General features: G+C 40.8%; 1 protein-coding gene across 2 annotated transcripts in view; it reads right to left on the reverse strand.

The window, feature by feature from the left end:
- The window catches only part of LOC127632323 (ras-related protein Rab-3A), a 28155-nt gene that overhangs the window by 5983 nt on the left and 8012 nt on the right, over positions 1–14160 (reverse strand). For both annotated transcript variants that reach the window (XR_007969069.1, XM_052110846.1), the window contains exon 2: positions 7655–7882. Coding sequence is in view for 1 of the 2 variants with exons in the window: in XM_052110846.1 (XP_051966806.1) it covers positions 7655–7882 (228 nt within the window). In the remaining variant the exon portion in view is untranslated. The remainder of the gene's footprint in view (positions 1–7654; positions 7883–14160) is intronic.

Raw genomic sequence — 14160 nt, forward strand, 5'->3', positions numbered from 1 at the left:
GTCTCAGGACCACGTGAGAATATTCCAGACTGAACTCCAGGCACGCGTCACTGACAGAGAACGCCTGCAGGTCCCCTACCCTCTTGATGGATGTAAGCGCAGTCAGGAGGGCAATCTTGAAAGAGACTGCCTTATGCTCAACTGACTCCAGAGGCTCAAACGGGGCTCCCTGCAGGCCCCGTAGGGCCACGGAGAGATCCCATGAGGGAATGCGGTGCATTCTGGGAGGATGCCTCTAAGGAACCTAATGATCAGGTCGTGCTTCCCGAGAGACTTACCATCAACTGAATTGTGGTGCACCACTATAATGTGACGTACACCTTCAAGGTGGAGGGGGACAGCCGCCCCTCCAGCCTCTCCTGCAGGAAGGAAAGCACCAACCCAACTGCGCATCTCTGGGGGTCTTACGTCGGGAAGAACACCACTTAGCGATCAGATGCCACTTCAAGGTATACCTAGCCTGAGTGACATTGTCTACCATTGCGGGTGGTAGGCCACTTAAATCTTCCGTGTCCCTTCCAAGGGCCAGACATGGAGATTCCAGAGGTCTGGTCGTGGGAGTCAGATGGTGCCCCGTCCCTGAGAGAGGAGATTCCTCCTCAGGGGAATTCACCGGGGTGGAGGGGAGGGGGCTGTTGTGGGGAGAGTGAGGTCTGAGAACCAAGTCTGGGTGGGCCAGTAGGGTTCTACTATGATGACCTGCTTTTTGTCTTCCCTGACCTTGCACTGGGTCTGTGCAAGTAGGCTCAATGGGGAGAACACATACTTGTGCAGCCCCTGGGGCCATCTGTGCTGAGGGGAGCCTCAGTCAGGGTGTTTAAAAGCAGACAGTGGGAGGATTCCAAGGAAGTGTAAAGGTCTACCTGCGCTTGACTGAATCGACTCCAAATCAGCTGGACCACCTGGGGTGGAGTCTCCACTCTCCCCTGAGCGTGACCTGCCACGACAGCGCATCGGCCATGCTGTTGAGGTCACCCAGGATGTGAGTGGCTCGCAATGACTTGAGTTGCTGCTGACTCTGAGGAAGAGACGGAGGGCGAGTTGCGACATGCGACGGGAGCGCAAGATACCTTGATGTTGATGTTACCATCAACATGTTGTCTGTCTGGACCAACATGTGCTTGCCCAGGATCAATGGCCGAAACCTCCACGGAGCAAGTAATACCACCAGCAACGCGAGCCAAGCTTGGAGGCGTCTGTCGTAACCACGACGCTCCTGGACACTTGCATTAAGTGGACCCCTGCCCGCAGAAATGCAATGTCCGTCCAAGGGCACCCCTGCAGAACCCTGCCCATCTCAGGACTCAAGACCAAAGCCAGTGCTGAAGCAGTCTCATATGCATCAACCAGATTGGCATGACTGCCGCCGAGGACGCTGTATGCCCCAGGAGTCTCTGAAACTGCTTCAGTGGGACTGCATCCTCTGCCTGAACGACTTCAGGCAGTTCTGCACCGACTGAGCGCTCACTCGTGAGGCACGCCATCATAGAGAGAGTCTAACTCAATCCCGAGAAAAGAGATGCTCCGCTTTGCGAGCCCCGAATGAGATCCCGAATTCGCCGCAAGACGAGCCTGCGGTCTCATCGCAGAACTTGACTGGGGCAAACGAGCATCCTGGGGAATGGGAGATCCATGGGTGTTTACCCAGCGGAGCGGCTCCTGTTGGGGGTCGCCAAATCGCCCCCAGTGCTAAGCAACGTGGCCTCATTCCCATAGGTAGTATGACCGAGGCTGGGAGCCGCTGGGGTGGCTTTCCCTCTGATAAAAGAAAGCTGCAACCACAATGTTGCCATGGTCTTGCTCTTGCAATGAGAATATGACCCGTCCAAGAGCACTGTCTCCGTGTGGGCAGTGCCCAAACACATGAGGCAGCGATTGTGGCTGTCGGAAGTGGAGAGGTAACGACCAAAACCAGGAATTATACTCAGACGGAAAGGCATCTTTAAAAAGTAAATCTTTTTGGAAGGAAATATACTCTTTTAGAGGAAGAATATACTCTTTTATGCTGCTGAAGCGCCCAGGGGTGTTCTCTGCACTCAACCAGTGCAAGAGGGAGAGATACCGCTGTAATGCACCATAAATCCAACAGCTTTCTCAAAGAAGAATGCAATGGCGAGGGAATTAGCTCGCTGAACACAACCGCTCTGCTCCGAAGAAAAAAATCGGAATGAGTGGTTGCGGGCCAGCTCCTTTTAGACCCATATGTCCAGAGGAGTTTGGCCTTTTCTCAAATTTTGGGGCTCCCAAGTGTGACCCCTAGTGTCACTACATCGACACAATGTCGAGTGAGTGACAGACAGGGAACAGGATTTAGCTGTGTTTTCGGATTAAAAGTCCTCCTATCGAGAAGTACAATAAGAGAGCAAGTATAACAATGCGCATACAGGATGTTATTGGTTTCGTAAAGGGACTGTTCCCTACATCACTGCACCAGAGAAATTAGCCTGTTATTTATGAGCACGCACAGTTGTTTCTAATCCAGCAATCTGAACAAGACCTTATTTAGGGACTGTCTACAAACTATGGCTTCTCATAGAAGTAAAAATAAATAAATAAATAATAAAAAACACACTATACCTATAATACAATTTTAACTGTTTTCCTTTGCAAACTATAAAATAATTAAATATAATACAAATAAAACAGGTTTACAATTTTTTTTTAAACTGAGTAATGCAGAATAAAATAATAGATTACCATTAAAACAATTTCTATGTGATTGCTAAGTTGTTCTAAGAGGTTGTTAACGAGTTACTATGCAGTTTATCGGGTGATCTAGATTGTTACAAGGGCTTTGGAAGGTGGTTTCTAGGGTGTTCTGTGTGGTTAAAGGCTCAAGCTGTGTTTTCTAGAGTATTCTATAACTACATTCTAACCAAAACAATATGTTTTTGTTAGTAACGTTTTCTTCATTAAACAAATATTTGTATAAAAAAATAAATCGAAAATTGTTAATCTTTAACAACACATTGCCAGTCAGTAAGTGAGCCAGCTGTAAATTCAGTAACCACTTCAATTCAGTATGATTTTGGCATTGGCAGATAATCAGCCATAAACATTCTTTATATCAGTCACTCATGAAAACTTCAAACTTGTCCTTTTGATTTTATGTGAGTAATTCCAGCTGATTCAACCACTAAAGACTTTCTGAGAGAAACATTAGGATAGGACCATGAGTTTACCTGTAGACAAGGATTTATATACAGTAAATTGTGTACCCCTGCAAGTGATATCAGCCTAGCTTGACAAATCAATAGACTAAATTCTCACAGACACTCAATCTAACATTTCACTCCTATAGAGACTTTATGAGGTTATAATGGCTTCCTTTCACTGTGTCTACAAGAGCAGCACTGACAGACCTATTAATATACTGAAATACCTGTATTGAACAATGTAGTTTATTTTTGGATCTTGTCTCTGATATCACAAAAGTATCAGCATCTTTGGAGCAATATGCTGTAGTATAGGAAAGTTATTCAGTTCTTTATAAAACTGTCCCTCAACCATTTTTATTGATTGCAGTACAGAGTAGGGACATGGAAGATAAACCTGAAAAAGAAAAAAAAATTATATCTTGATAGTTTTCAGCCTTTTGGCAACCCAAAATGTTGTTCCTTTTTGGAACAGCTTTGCAGATCTTTGGCATTCTAGCTGACAGTTTGTCCAGCTACTCAGGTGACGTTTCACCCCACGCACTTGCGATAGATGTGGCTGTCTTGTCGCACCTTACTCTTAGTCTAGCTGATCCCACAAAAGCTCAATGAGGTTAAGATCCATAACACTCTTTTGAAGTTATCTGTTGTCCAATGTCTGTTTCTTTGCCCACTCTAACCTTTTATTTATTTTTTTTCTGTTTCAAAAGTGGCTTTTTCTTTGCAATTCTGCCCATAAGGCCTCCACCCCTGAGTCTTCTTTTTACTGTTGTACATGAAACTGGCGTTGAGCGGGTAGAATTCAATGAAGCTGTCAGCTGAGGACACGTGAGGTGTCTATTTCTCTAAATAGAGACTCTGATGTACTTATCATCTTGGTTAGTCGTACATCTGGCCTTCCACATCTCTTTCTGTCCTTGTTAGAGCCATTTGTCCTTTGTCTTTGAAGACTGTAGGGTACACCTTTGTATGAAATCTTCAGTTTATTTTGGCAATTTCAAGCATTGTATAGCCTTCATTCCTCAAAACAATGATTGACTGATGAGATTCTAGAGAAAGAGGTTTATGTTTTTGCCATTTTTGACCTAAAATTTACCTTAAGACATTCCAGTCTATTGCATACTGTGGCAACTCAAAAACAAACACAAAGACAATGTTAAGCGTAATTTAACAAACCAAATAGCTTTCAACTGTGTTTGATATATATATATATATATTTATGTATATAATGTGTTCTGTTTCACATATCAGTTATTTAAAAATAGTAGACAGTATTCAGTAAGCAGTCAGCTAGCATTCCATATTTTCACATATTTCTGGACAACAGACTATGATCTGGAACAGTGTCATTTATCTTTAGTTAATTCAGAGAATGCTTTTCTCCAGTGTGAGTGGATATGGTTGGGTCTGTGCTGCTCTGTGGGGTGGGGGAGGATTGTCTTCCACCAGAGGGAAATTTGAGCAGTTGTGTGGGAGTCCTGATACATCATGAGCAATTCTGATTGGTTACTCATTTGGCAATCAGCAAACCTACCCCACCATACTGGCTACTGACCAATGGCTACTGTTTGTCTCTTACTATAGACAGTGGACTGCGTTAGTTGATCTAAATTATTTAGCTCTATATTAAATCTAATCATTAAGGATTTATATTTCCATTTTATTAATTTAATTTCTGAAATGTTACTCTCTATTAGGTACTTGTTTTTCGTTCTTTTTTTTTGTTTGGGTCAGAGCACATTTCTACTGTATATGTCAAGCTTGCTGTAAACGTGACGTTGCGTTCACACAGGTCCTGGAGTAGTGCGTGTCCATTAACCCAGTGTTTCTCAGCTGGTGGGCCGCAGGTTGGAAAAGAAAATACTAAATGCAAATAATAATATGCAACTAACATTCAATTGTGTATAGGATAGCAAAATAAACAGACTTTTGTACTTTGAACTTTAAAAATAGAGGAGAAAACGCTTCCCATACCTTTAGTCATTCACATCAAAGGCTGCGAGTCCAAATAAACTTTTTGGTATATTGGCACAGATTCATCTGATGTTGCATGTTAAGCCCTTTTCTTCAAAAAACATGAAGAAAACTATGCAAGATAAAAAACAATATGACCCAGACTATATTAAATATTGGCTTGTGCGCAATGAAGCTCAACATGGTTTGTGCCAACTACTAATTTGTTTTGTTCTGTGAATGCCACATTCCCCATCGAAATTCAAGGGACATTTAGAAACCAGAAATCAGTGTTGGATGGAATTATGAGCATAGAAATTATAACAAACATAATTTACAGCAGCCTATATAAACTAACGTATTTTCAATAAATGTAGTCTTAATACTAAAAATAATCACCAAACATATTTCAAATATACAGCTGGACATCTAAAATCAATTAGTAGCCAAAATCCCTCTCTCCTGCATGCACGCACACACTGCATGGGCACGTTTGGACTAAACCATATTATGTGGGCCATTTTATTAAATGATTCAATATTTGTTTAATTTTTTTATTTCAATTATTTGTTTTAACTACAGATCTGCTTCTCAGTCAGAACCCAACAGCATCAAATCTTTATTAATGCATCACATCTAACAATAATTCTGTTATGAATGCAGACGAGGGCAGACAAGGAGTGGGATCTACAAGCGGGTTCTTTATTTACTGACAAAGTGAAAACAAACAAACAGGCACAAAAGAAAACTGAAACTATAGCAGGAACACATCGGAGGAACACGGAACTAGGGAAACACGGCAGGAAGAAAACACGGCAGGACAGGCAACGGGGCAAACATCGGAACATACAAGGTAGTGAAATATACATCAACATTCAACGAACGACAAGGAGTGGAGAACAAACAGGGTTTATATACACAGACACAGGAGGATGACAAACGACAAACAGGTGCGAACAATGACACAATGATGGCAGTGATGAGATCCGGGAATTGTTGGAAGTGTAGTTTTTAGACAAAGACAGGTGAAACACAAGGCAGACAACAAGGAAATCGTGACAAATTCAGTGAAGACTTGGAAACAACTGAGAAATGTACTTTTTTACCTTGATATATTTTCTTGCATCTGGATTAATCGTACATGTATATTGTAATTTTATATAATTGCCAAAAAGGTCTTCAGTATGTCACAGAAGGCTACACCCACAAAGACAAGCATTAAGACAAAGAAATGTGTGATGCCGTAGTTTCCTTCAGATTCAAAGCACCTGACCATCATGTTTAACTAAATCAAGTGATGCCCCATTTTTTGGGCCACAAGAAGTGGTGTAGTCCCTGAAATTTTACTGTAATAAACCATTTAGCCTTTGGTTTCATTAAATTTTTTTATAGGTTATTAACCTGTTAATAGCGTTTAAAAATAACACTTTCACTCCAACAATTGAAATGGCCTTTATTCCATTAAGGTTCTGCAAAACCTTTTGTTCGTTTTTGCTTTTCATTTTCGTTCCTTTAGCCATTTTTAGTCCATGCATATTTCTAAAATAATATGTATTTAAAATAGATTTAAAACTATTTATTTATTTAATAATTTATTTTAATTATTTTGGTAACACTTTACAATGAGGTTCCATTTGTTAACATGAATTAACAATGAACAAATGTATTTTTATTAACTAACATTGACAAAGATATATCAAATAGTATATAAATGCTGTAAAAAAATATATTGCTAATTGTTTGTTCATGATACCCAATGCATTCATTATTGTTAATAAATGGAACCTTTTATGTTTCTGTGACAGCTAAAGGGTCAACAGCTACAGTATAAACAAGGAGGAAATATAGACATTATTTTCAATTCATTGAGTGGAAAAACAAAAACCTTTTTGTGAAAAGTGATTTAGAAAGTAAATTAAAGAAGTAATCACGAAGTAATCAGTAATGTCATCTGGTAACAACTTTTAGAAAAGTAATTACCCATTTTTGGTGAATTACTTTTTTTAATTAACTTACCTAACACTGCCTTCATAAACCAATTGGTACATTGTAATGTGAGACCTTAAAGATATTTTGTACAATAAAAAATATTGAAACTGTTGAGGCACCATTTGATGTCTAATGTAAAATGCTGATGCAAAACCAGCTGACAACCACTGCATTAACCCGCAGCTCTGTTCTTGAGATATGGACGAGATTTATGGGTCTGGAATGAGACAATCAATATCAATAAAGGGAGAGTTTATAAACTATTATAATTTTAATTGATTGTCTACTATATAGCTAAAAGGTAATCAAGTTTCCATACAGGAACAGCTAGAATCCCCAAAACTGTCATGGTTTTCTGCTTGAGTTGTATATTCAGGAACAGATCCAAAAAATCAATACATTAAGCCACTTTCGATGTATTTCTTCATTAAAGTTGCCACAACACACCACTAAACTGTCATGTACTGTATATGTGACAAGTAAACATTCCATTAATGCTGTGAGGCTGGACCCAATCAATCAAAAGCTCTCAATACAGATGGAAAATAGTTTCTCACCCATATCTGCAGCTTTATCCTCTTGTCATTCCTGTAGACGGTTTTCACCTTGAAGTCGATGCCTACTGTGCTGACAAACGCTGGCGTGAAGGAGTCGTCTGCATAACGGAACAAAAAGCTGGTCTTCCCAACACTGCTGTTCCCAATGATCAGGATTTTGAACATGTAATCAAAGTTCTGGTCAGAGGACTCCTTTTGTCCATAACGGTTATCTGTCGCTGAAGCCATCTAAAGGGTTTAGAGAGAGAGAATTATTATAAATGCTTGACAATAGTTTTCCAGGGTAGTGATAGATCAGGCCGACGTTTGGAATTTTAACATTATCCGCATAAGACAATAACTTTGCTTGTTTGGCTGAATTATTGGCTGCCACATTCATTAAATCATCGAAATTCAAGAGACATTTATAAACGAATAATCAGTTTTGTGTGTAATCTGATGACTAAGTAATTATTTACTCTGATCAAATTACTTAATATACTTTATGACACACATTTCAATTTAAAATATTGTAATCAGATCACAGTTATGTATTTATTTTTTCTCCTCCAATTTGGAATGGCCAATTCCCAATTCACTATAAGTCCTTGTGGTGGCGTAGTGACTCAATCCGGGTTGCAGAGGACGAAATACCTCTGCGTCTGAGATGTCAATCTGTGCATTTTATCACTGTAACACAGTTAAAGACGGGCAAGGAGGAGGCGAGAACCGGCTTGTCAATATAAATGATAATTTAATTAAACTCAAACCAAAAGCACAAACATAAACACACATGACGGATATGCCTGTAATTCTCTCTCTCTCGAACCATCGTCACCGGCCGCCTTTATACCTCGCGCGCCTCATCAGGCCGATTGGGGGCCGGTCGCGCAATATTCCAACCCGGCCCTGCCCCCCCTCCGCTCCACACTCACGTGGCTTGTTGAACACGTTACCGTGGAGATGTAGCATGTGTGGAGGCTTTACTCTATTCTCTGCGGCATCCACGCACAACTTACCACGCACCCCACCGAGAGCGAGAACCACACATTATAGCAAATACAAGAAAGTTACCCAATGTGACTCTACCCTCCCTAGTAACCGGGCCAATTTGGTTGCTTAGGAGACCTGGCTGGAGTCACTCAGCACACCCTGGAGTTGAACTCGCGACTCCAGGGGTGGTAGTCAGTGTCTTTACTTGCTGAGCTTCCCAGGCCCCCCACAGTTATTGACTTTAAATGAAGTTAATGTAAGTACATAACGTTGGTTCAAATAATTGTTAATATTTTAACAACTACATGGTTATGCCCATTTTTAGATAATCCAGTGAGCTGAACATTTACAAATGTAATGTTCTTCATCTCATTTGATTATTTTCTCTTTTAATTTGCAACTTTTTAACAGTACAACTCATTTTATCTCTGACAGTAAATTCTGTTTGGATGAACATCTACTGAATTCTACATTAATTTGGTTAGTTGCAATGTGGCAACTGTAAATAGCTTCAAGCTGTGTGGTGCCAAGCAACACCTCCTAATAAATTGTTATTTGTCTTGACTTGTTTGGGACATGTCACACTCTGTCTTGTCACGTTATTACAGATTTCTTCTTCATTGTTCTCTCGTGTAAATAACATAAGGTAATTCTGCCCAGTAATAGCAATGCAAATATATCAACGTATAAACAATAGAGTAAAATCTCGACCAGTTGGAAAATTTCTACTGGTGCATGGTTTATATTCTCATTACACTTAATATTCAGTAGATAAAGATTTTTGACAACAAAATGTGCATTAAGTAAATATTGTGTAAAATAATTGAGCAATATCACACTTGCATCTGTGATGCTGACCATGATGTTGTACACAGCACAGCTGTGATTTAGTCATGGATAATCATGGCCAAGCTGATAGTCTACTCTGTATAACAGCATGATATTTATTTTACACAATAGTGACACTGTAAAGCTAGGTATTGTTTAGTTATTCTCTGGGTCTTTCACCAAATCATGCAGTTACAATTGAGTCCACTGGGGGACGCTGTGGATGTGTGTCATCAAGGTGTTGGACGAGAGAAGATATAGTGGTGTCTGTCCATCTAAAACGCAAAGCCAAGTAATATTACAAGGCAATACTTGTAATATTTTGGTTCTTATTGAATTCTAAAAAATTTGTGGAGTCATGCGAAATATGGACGAGGATTTTCTTTTATGGGGGAAAGATACGTGGAACTCAGAGCTTATCCGACCTGTATGGGCATGTGCGTTAACTCTCTAAACACGGGCTGAGCGCAGTCACCCCATTTATAAAAAGCCATCGTTCACCACTTGTTGTTCTGTAAAATAACATTTGAAATGATAAAAATGTGATAGCCTTTATGTAGACTCCAGAATTTATTTACGTGCATTACCCTAATGCCATCTGTTTTGATTTCCAAATTTTCGTAAGCTCCGGGTGAGTGCAAATGCTTTTGCTGTTATTTTAAAATATATATATATATATATATATATATATATATATATATTATTTTTTTTCCAATTTGTTAAGGTACATTGTTCATTTAATTTAATTTCTAAAAGAAAAGCATAGTTCGATGAAGTTACCTTTTTGTTTTTGTTTTTTTTCTCAATTTGGCATGCCCAGCTCCCAATGTGTTCCAAGTCCTCAATCCGGGCGGCGGAGGATGAATCTCAGTTGCCTCCACGTCTGAGACAGTCAGTCTGAGCATCTTATTACGTGGCTTGTTGAGCGCATTACTGTGGAGGTATAGCACATGTGGAGGCTTCACACTATTCTCTGCAGCATCCACAAACAACTCACCACGCACCCCACTGAGAGCGAACCACATTATAGCGACCACGAGGAGGTTACCAACCCACCCTAGCAACCGGGCCAACTGGTTGCTTAGGAAGCCTGACTGGAGTCACTCATGTTGAAGTTTTTTCGAAACTGTTTCTTGTAACATTTGTGAAGAAAACAAATGATACATTTAATGTAAGTTTATTAAGTGTTATTTATTAGCAGTACTTACTCGAAAAGTAAGTACATTGCCTAAGAAAATGCTTATCCCTGCAAGTGGACTGATTTCACAGATGATTTACTTGAGGCATAGTGATTCTTCATCCAATCTGTCACAATCAACAGGGGACATATAATTCTCTCTGTTCATCACTCATTCCTTGAGACCAGTTACCTAATAGTGGTGGTTAAGCCACCTGCTACTGAAAATTAGTCAGGCAAAAAAAAACTTCCTTCCAAAGACTGGAGTAAAAGAAATGTTTCATCAGTTGCCAGGCTTTGGCATTAATCTGACATTTACTTTTGGTATCAGATCAATATTTGCCACATGCCCCTCTGAATATAAAACACTGTCCTTTACTTCCGTGAACTGCACACAATTGTGACTCTTTCTACTGGCCGTGTATCGCTTACATGAGCTGCTGTTGGCATCAGTGAAATGAATAGTAAGATTAATAATTATCTTTTCTGGAAGGCAAATATTAGGCAGGATATTAAAAGTGAGCACGGCAGGAAGTTGAAGAGGTTTAGAGGACAAACGTAACATGAGCTTCCATGCAATACATGTCATGATGACTCAAAGCATGGAAAAAGAGATTCGGATGAAGCAAATAATGATAATCAGATCTAATGGATGTCTGACAGGTGCATTTAGCTTTAAAATAAAGACAATGCTTAAGTGTGCACATTTCACATTGACAAAGGCTGTTTTGATACACTCTGAGGGAAGGTTTGCTTAATATGATCAAGGGATGTAGATTTTGTTAACCGGTTAACCGATTAGCCGGCGTTAACAGTTTGTTTGACTATAGGGCATGATAGGGCATGTCTTCCTCTCAGTCTGAATGCCAAGTCTTCTTCTTGACTTCGTGCGCTCGTTTGTGAGGTGTGCTAACTCAATAAAAAGAGATGCTCTGAACCGGGGCAAGCTTGCTTGCTGGGAGCGGCGCCCTGACCCGAGGAACCAATCGTCAAGCCGTGAAGAATGTGGGGAGGATGGAGGGTTCCAGTCTAAGCCCACACTCACTGCAGCCCGGGCAAGAATGTCAGCCATCTGCACGTCGGCCTCAGACTGGCCAGGCTGACCCGAAGGTGGCAGCCCAGTCAAGTCCTCTCATCCAACTCCGGGGGCTCAAGGGAGAAATCGGGCCCAGACGGAAGTAAGTGAGCGGCCCGGGGGCCTTTTTTATAAAAGCTGCGACCGCAACGCTGCCATGGTCATGTTCTCACAGTGAGTACATGGACTATCCACAAACGCTGCCTCAGTGTGATCGCTACCCAGGCACATGAGGCAGCGTCTATGACCATCAGTTTTGGCGAGATATTGACCGCATCCAGGAACTACACAGAGGTGGAAGGGCATCTTTAAAAAGATGCGTCCTGAAATGGACATTCAACACCTGTTGTGTATTGCTCTTTTATGTGTGAAAACAAACTCTTTTAGAGGGGAAAATACTCTTTTAGAAGCAAGCACTCTTTTAGACAGAAGCGATGTCAAAGCGCCCAGGGTCGCGGACTGCACAGCGTGCAGAGAAGGAGAAAGCAGCTGGTAATGCGCCGTAGATCCAACAGCAGTGCTCTACCAACAGAGGTGAGTGGAACAGTAGTGAACTTCAGCTTGCTGCTGCACAACCGCTCGGCTCCAAAGAAAAAATCTGACTGACAGATGCACACCTGCTTCCCTTTATATCCGTATGTCCGGGGGCAGGACATGCTAATTCTGTCTGCAAATTTCTCATTGGCCTTTTCTCATGTTCAGAGGTACTCAAGGCTCTCAAGAAAGACCCTTTGAGTCACTACATTTGACACAACGTCGAGTGAGTGACAGAAGGGGAACAAGCATCTGCAAGCCTCTACATTTAATAGCATGTGTTTACAGCCCATCATTTATGGGAGGGGCGATCAATTCCTTTGGAGGATTTCCTGGATTGTCATCATCTTGCTGCATTCCATAATGACTCCTGCCCATGTAGATATGTTGATTTTTATTAACAAAAAATATAAGGATTGCTTGGCAGCACAATATGTTGGAAGGCTAAAAAAGAATTTCCTTTGTTAAAATGCCAAAAGTTTTCACCTTGTAGGTTAATTTGGCACCATGTGATCCATTCAAATGTTTGTTATAAAATACATGAAGGAAATGTTCAGTTGTTTATGTAATATCAATTTCTAAATATGCACATCTGTCATGTAAGCCTGTTTTGTTTCAGCCAGTATAGACCTTAGTCATGCCTGTTAGGTAGGGTGACCAGATTCCTGCTTGTGGAAAATAGAACAGCCCCCTCCCAGCAAAAATGAAAATTACGTATCTTTACCTAGGCGCAGATCAATGCAGAGTAGAGGGTGCATTTTCGCTGGCAGCAATTTTAATCAGTGTGCGTTTGTCTTTCAAAATTTTATAGTACAATCCAGTTCAAAATTAAGATGTACAAAAAGCATTGCCTTCATGACTGTTACACTTCGAGATTTATCCGGTGTCCATGCTGCGTTCATTAATGAGAACACATGCTCCACAGATGCAGATGTCCCAGGCAGGCATAAAACAAACTCCACGACCTTCGCTAAGACTCTGACGTTGATGGTCTTGCTCACCAGCTCAAGAAAAACGTCTGTCCATCTCTCAGACACGGCCGACTTGTTCATGTCTTGCGTCTTGCTCACTCAGTGATGCGACAAGTGACAATGTTTTTTTGTGCAAGCTCACACATCAAAGAGCATGTTTTCGTCAAACAATCTGAGAGCGGGGATTCTGGAGTAGAAGTGTTCGAGGGTGCTCTGTATGTCTTTCCACTCTGGGATGTCTCTCAGTAGGGCCCACTCAAGTTTTTCACTCAAGTGTTCTCCAATGAGTGGCTCCAATTTTGGGGGTGAATAAAAGTTTCTCACTATACAAAAGAAACAATCCGCTCACATGTCAACAGCTTTAACAAGGGCATGATAAGCAAAAAGACCTTCACTTGTGTGCACCTTGTCAGATTCGGAACTTTGCTTCACAAAAATACAAATCACTAACATTTGGTGTGGCACACTTACTTTTTGAAGTATCCACTCGCTTTTTTGTATGAACACGCTGCACGATTCAGTGCGGCCACCATGGGCGATAAAAAAGCGAGTTCCACAAATATTTACTACGCTCTGTCTGTGACGCCTTTTTTAGAAATGTAAACTCTTTTTGAAGATCCTCATTAAATGTACATGCACGCTTCCTTGACATTTACCAGCTGCAATTTCACCTGTGTGCTCTTTCAAACTGACTCTTCATTCAGTTCACTAACCAGACATCTATTGATTGAGGATTGTGATTGGATAGTTTAATCCAATCATGCACTTCAAATAACAAAGTGTGATTTTATTAGTTTTACAAGCCGTATCCGTGGCTACCTTTGATTAGAATTCTCATGTGACTGAGAAAGCCACATAGGTGATAGAGAAATTTTAGGAGAGGGGAGATACGGGACAAAACAAAATTTTTTACGGGACACTGAAAAAGTGCTTGAATACGGGACTGTCC

This window comes from Xyrauchen texanus, chromosome 39, assembly GCF_025860055.1.
Source record: "Xyrauchen texanus isolate HMW12.3.18 chromosome 39, RBS_HiC_50CHRs, whole genome shotgun sequence".
NCBI lineage: Eukaryota > Metazoa > Chordata > Actinopteri > Cypriniformes > Catostomidae > Xyrauchen > Xyrauchen texanus.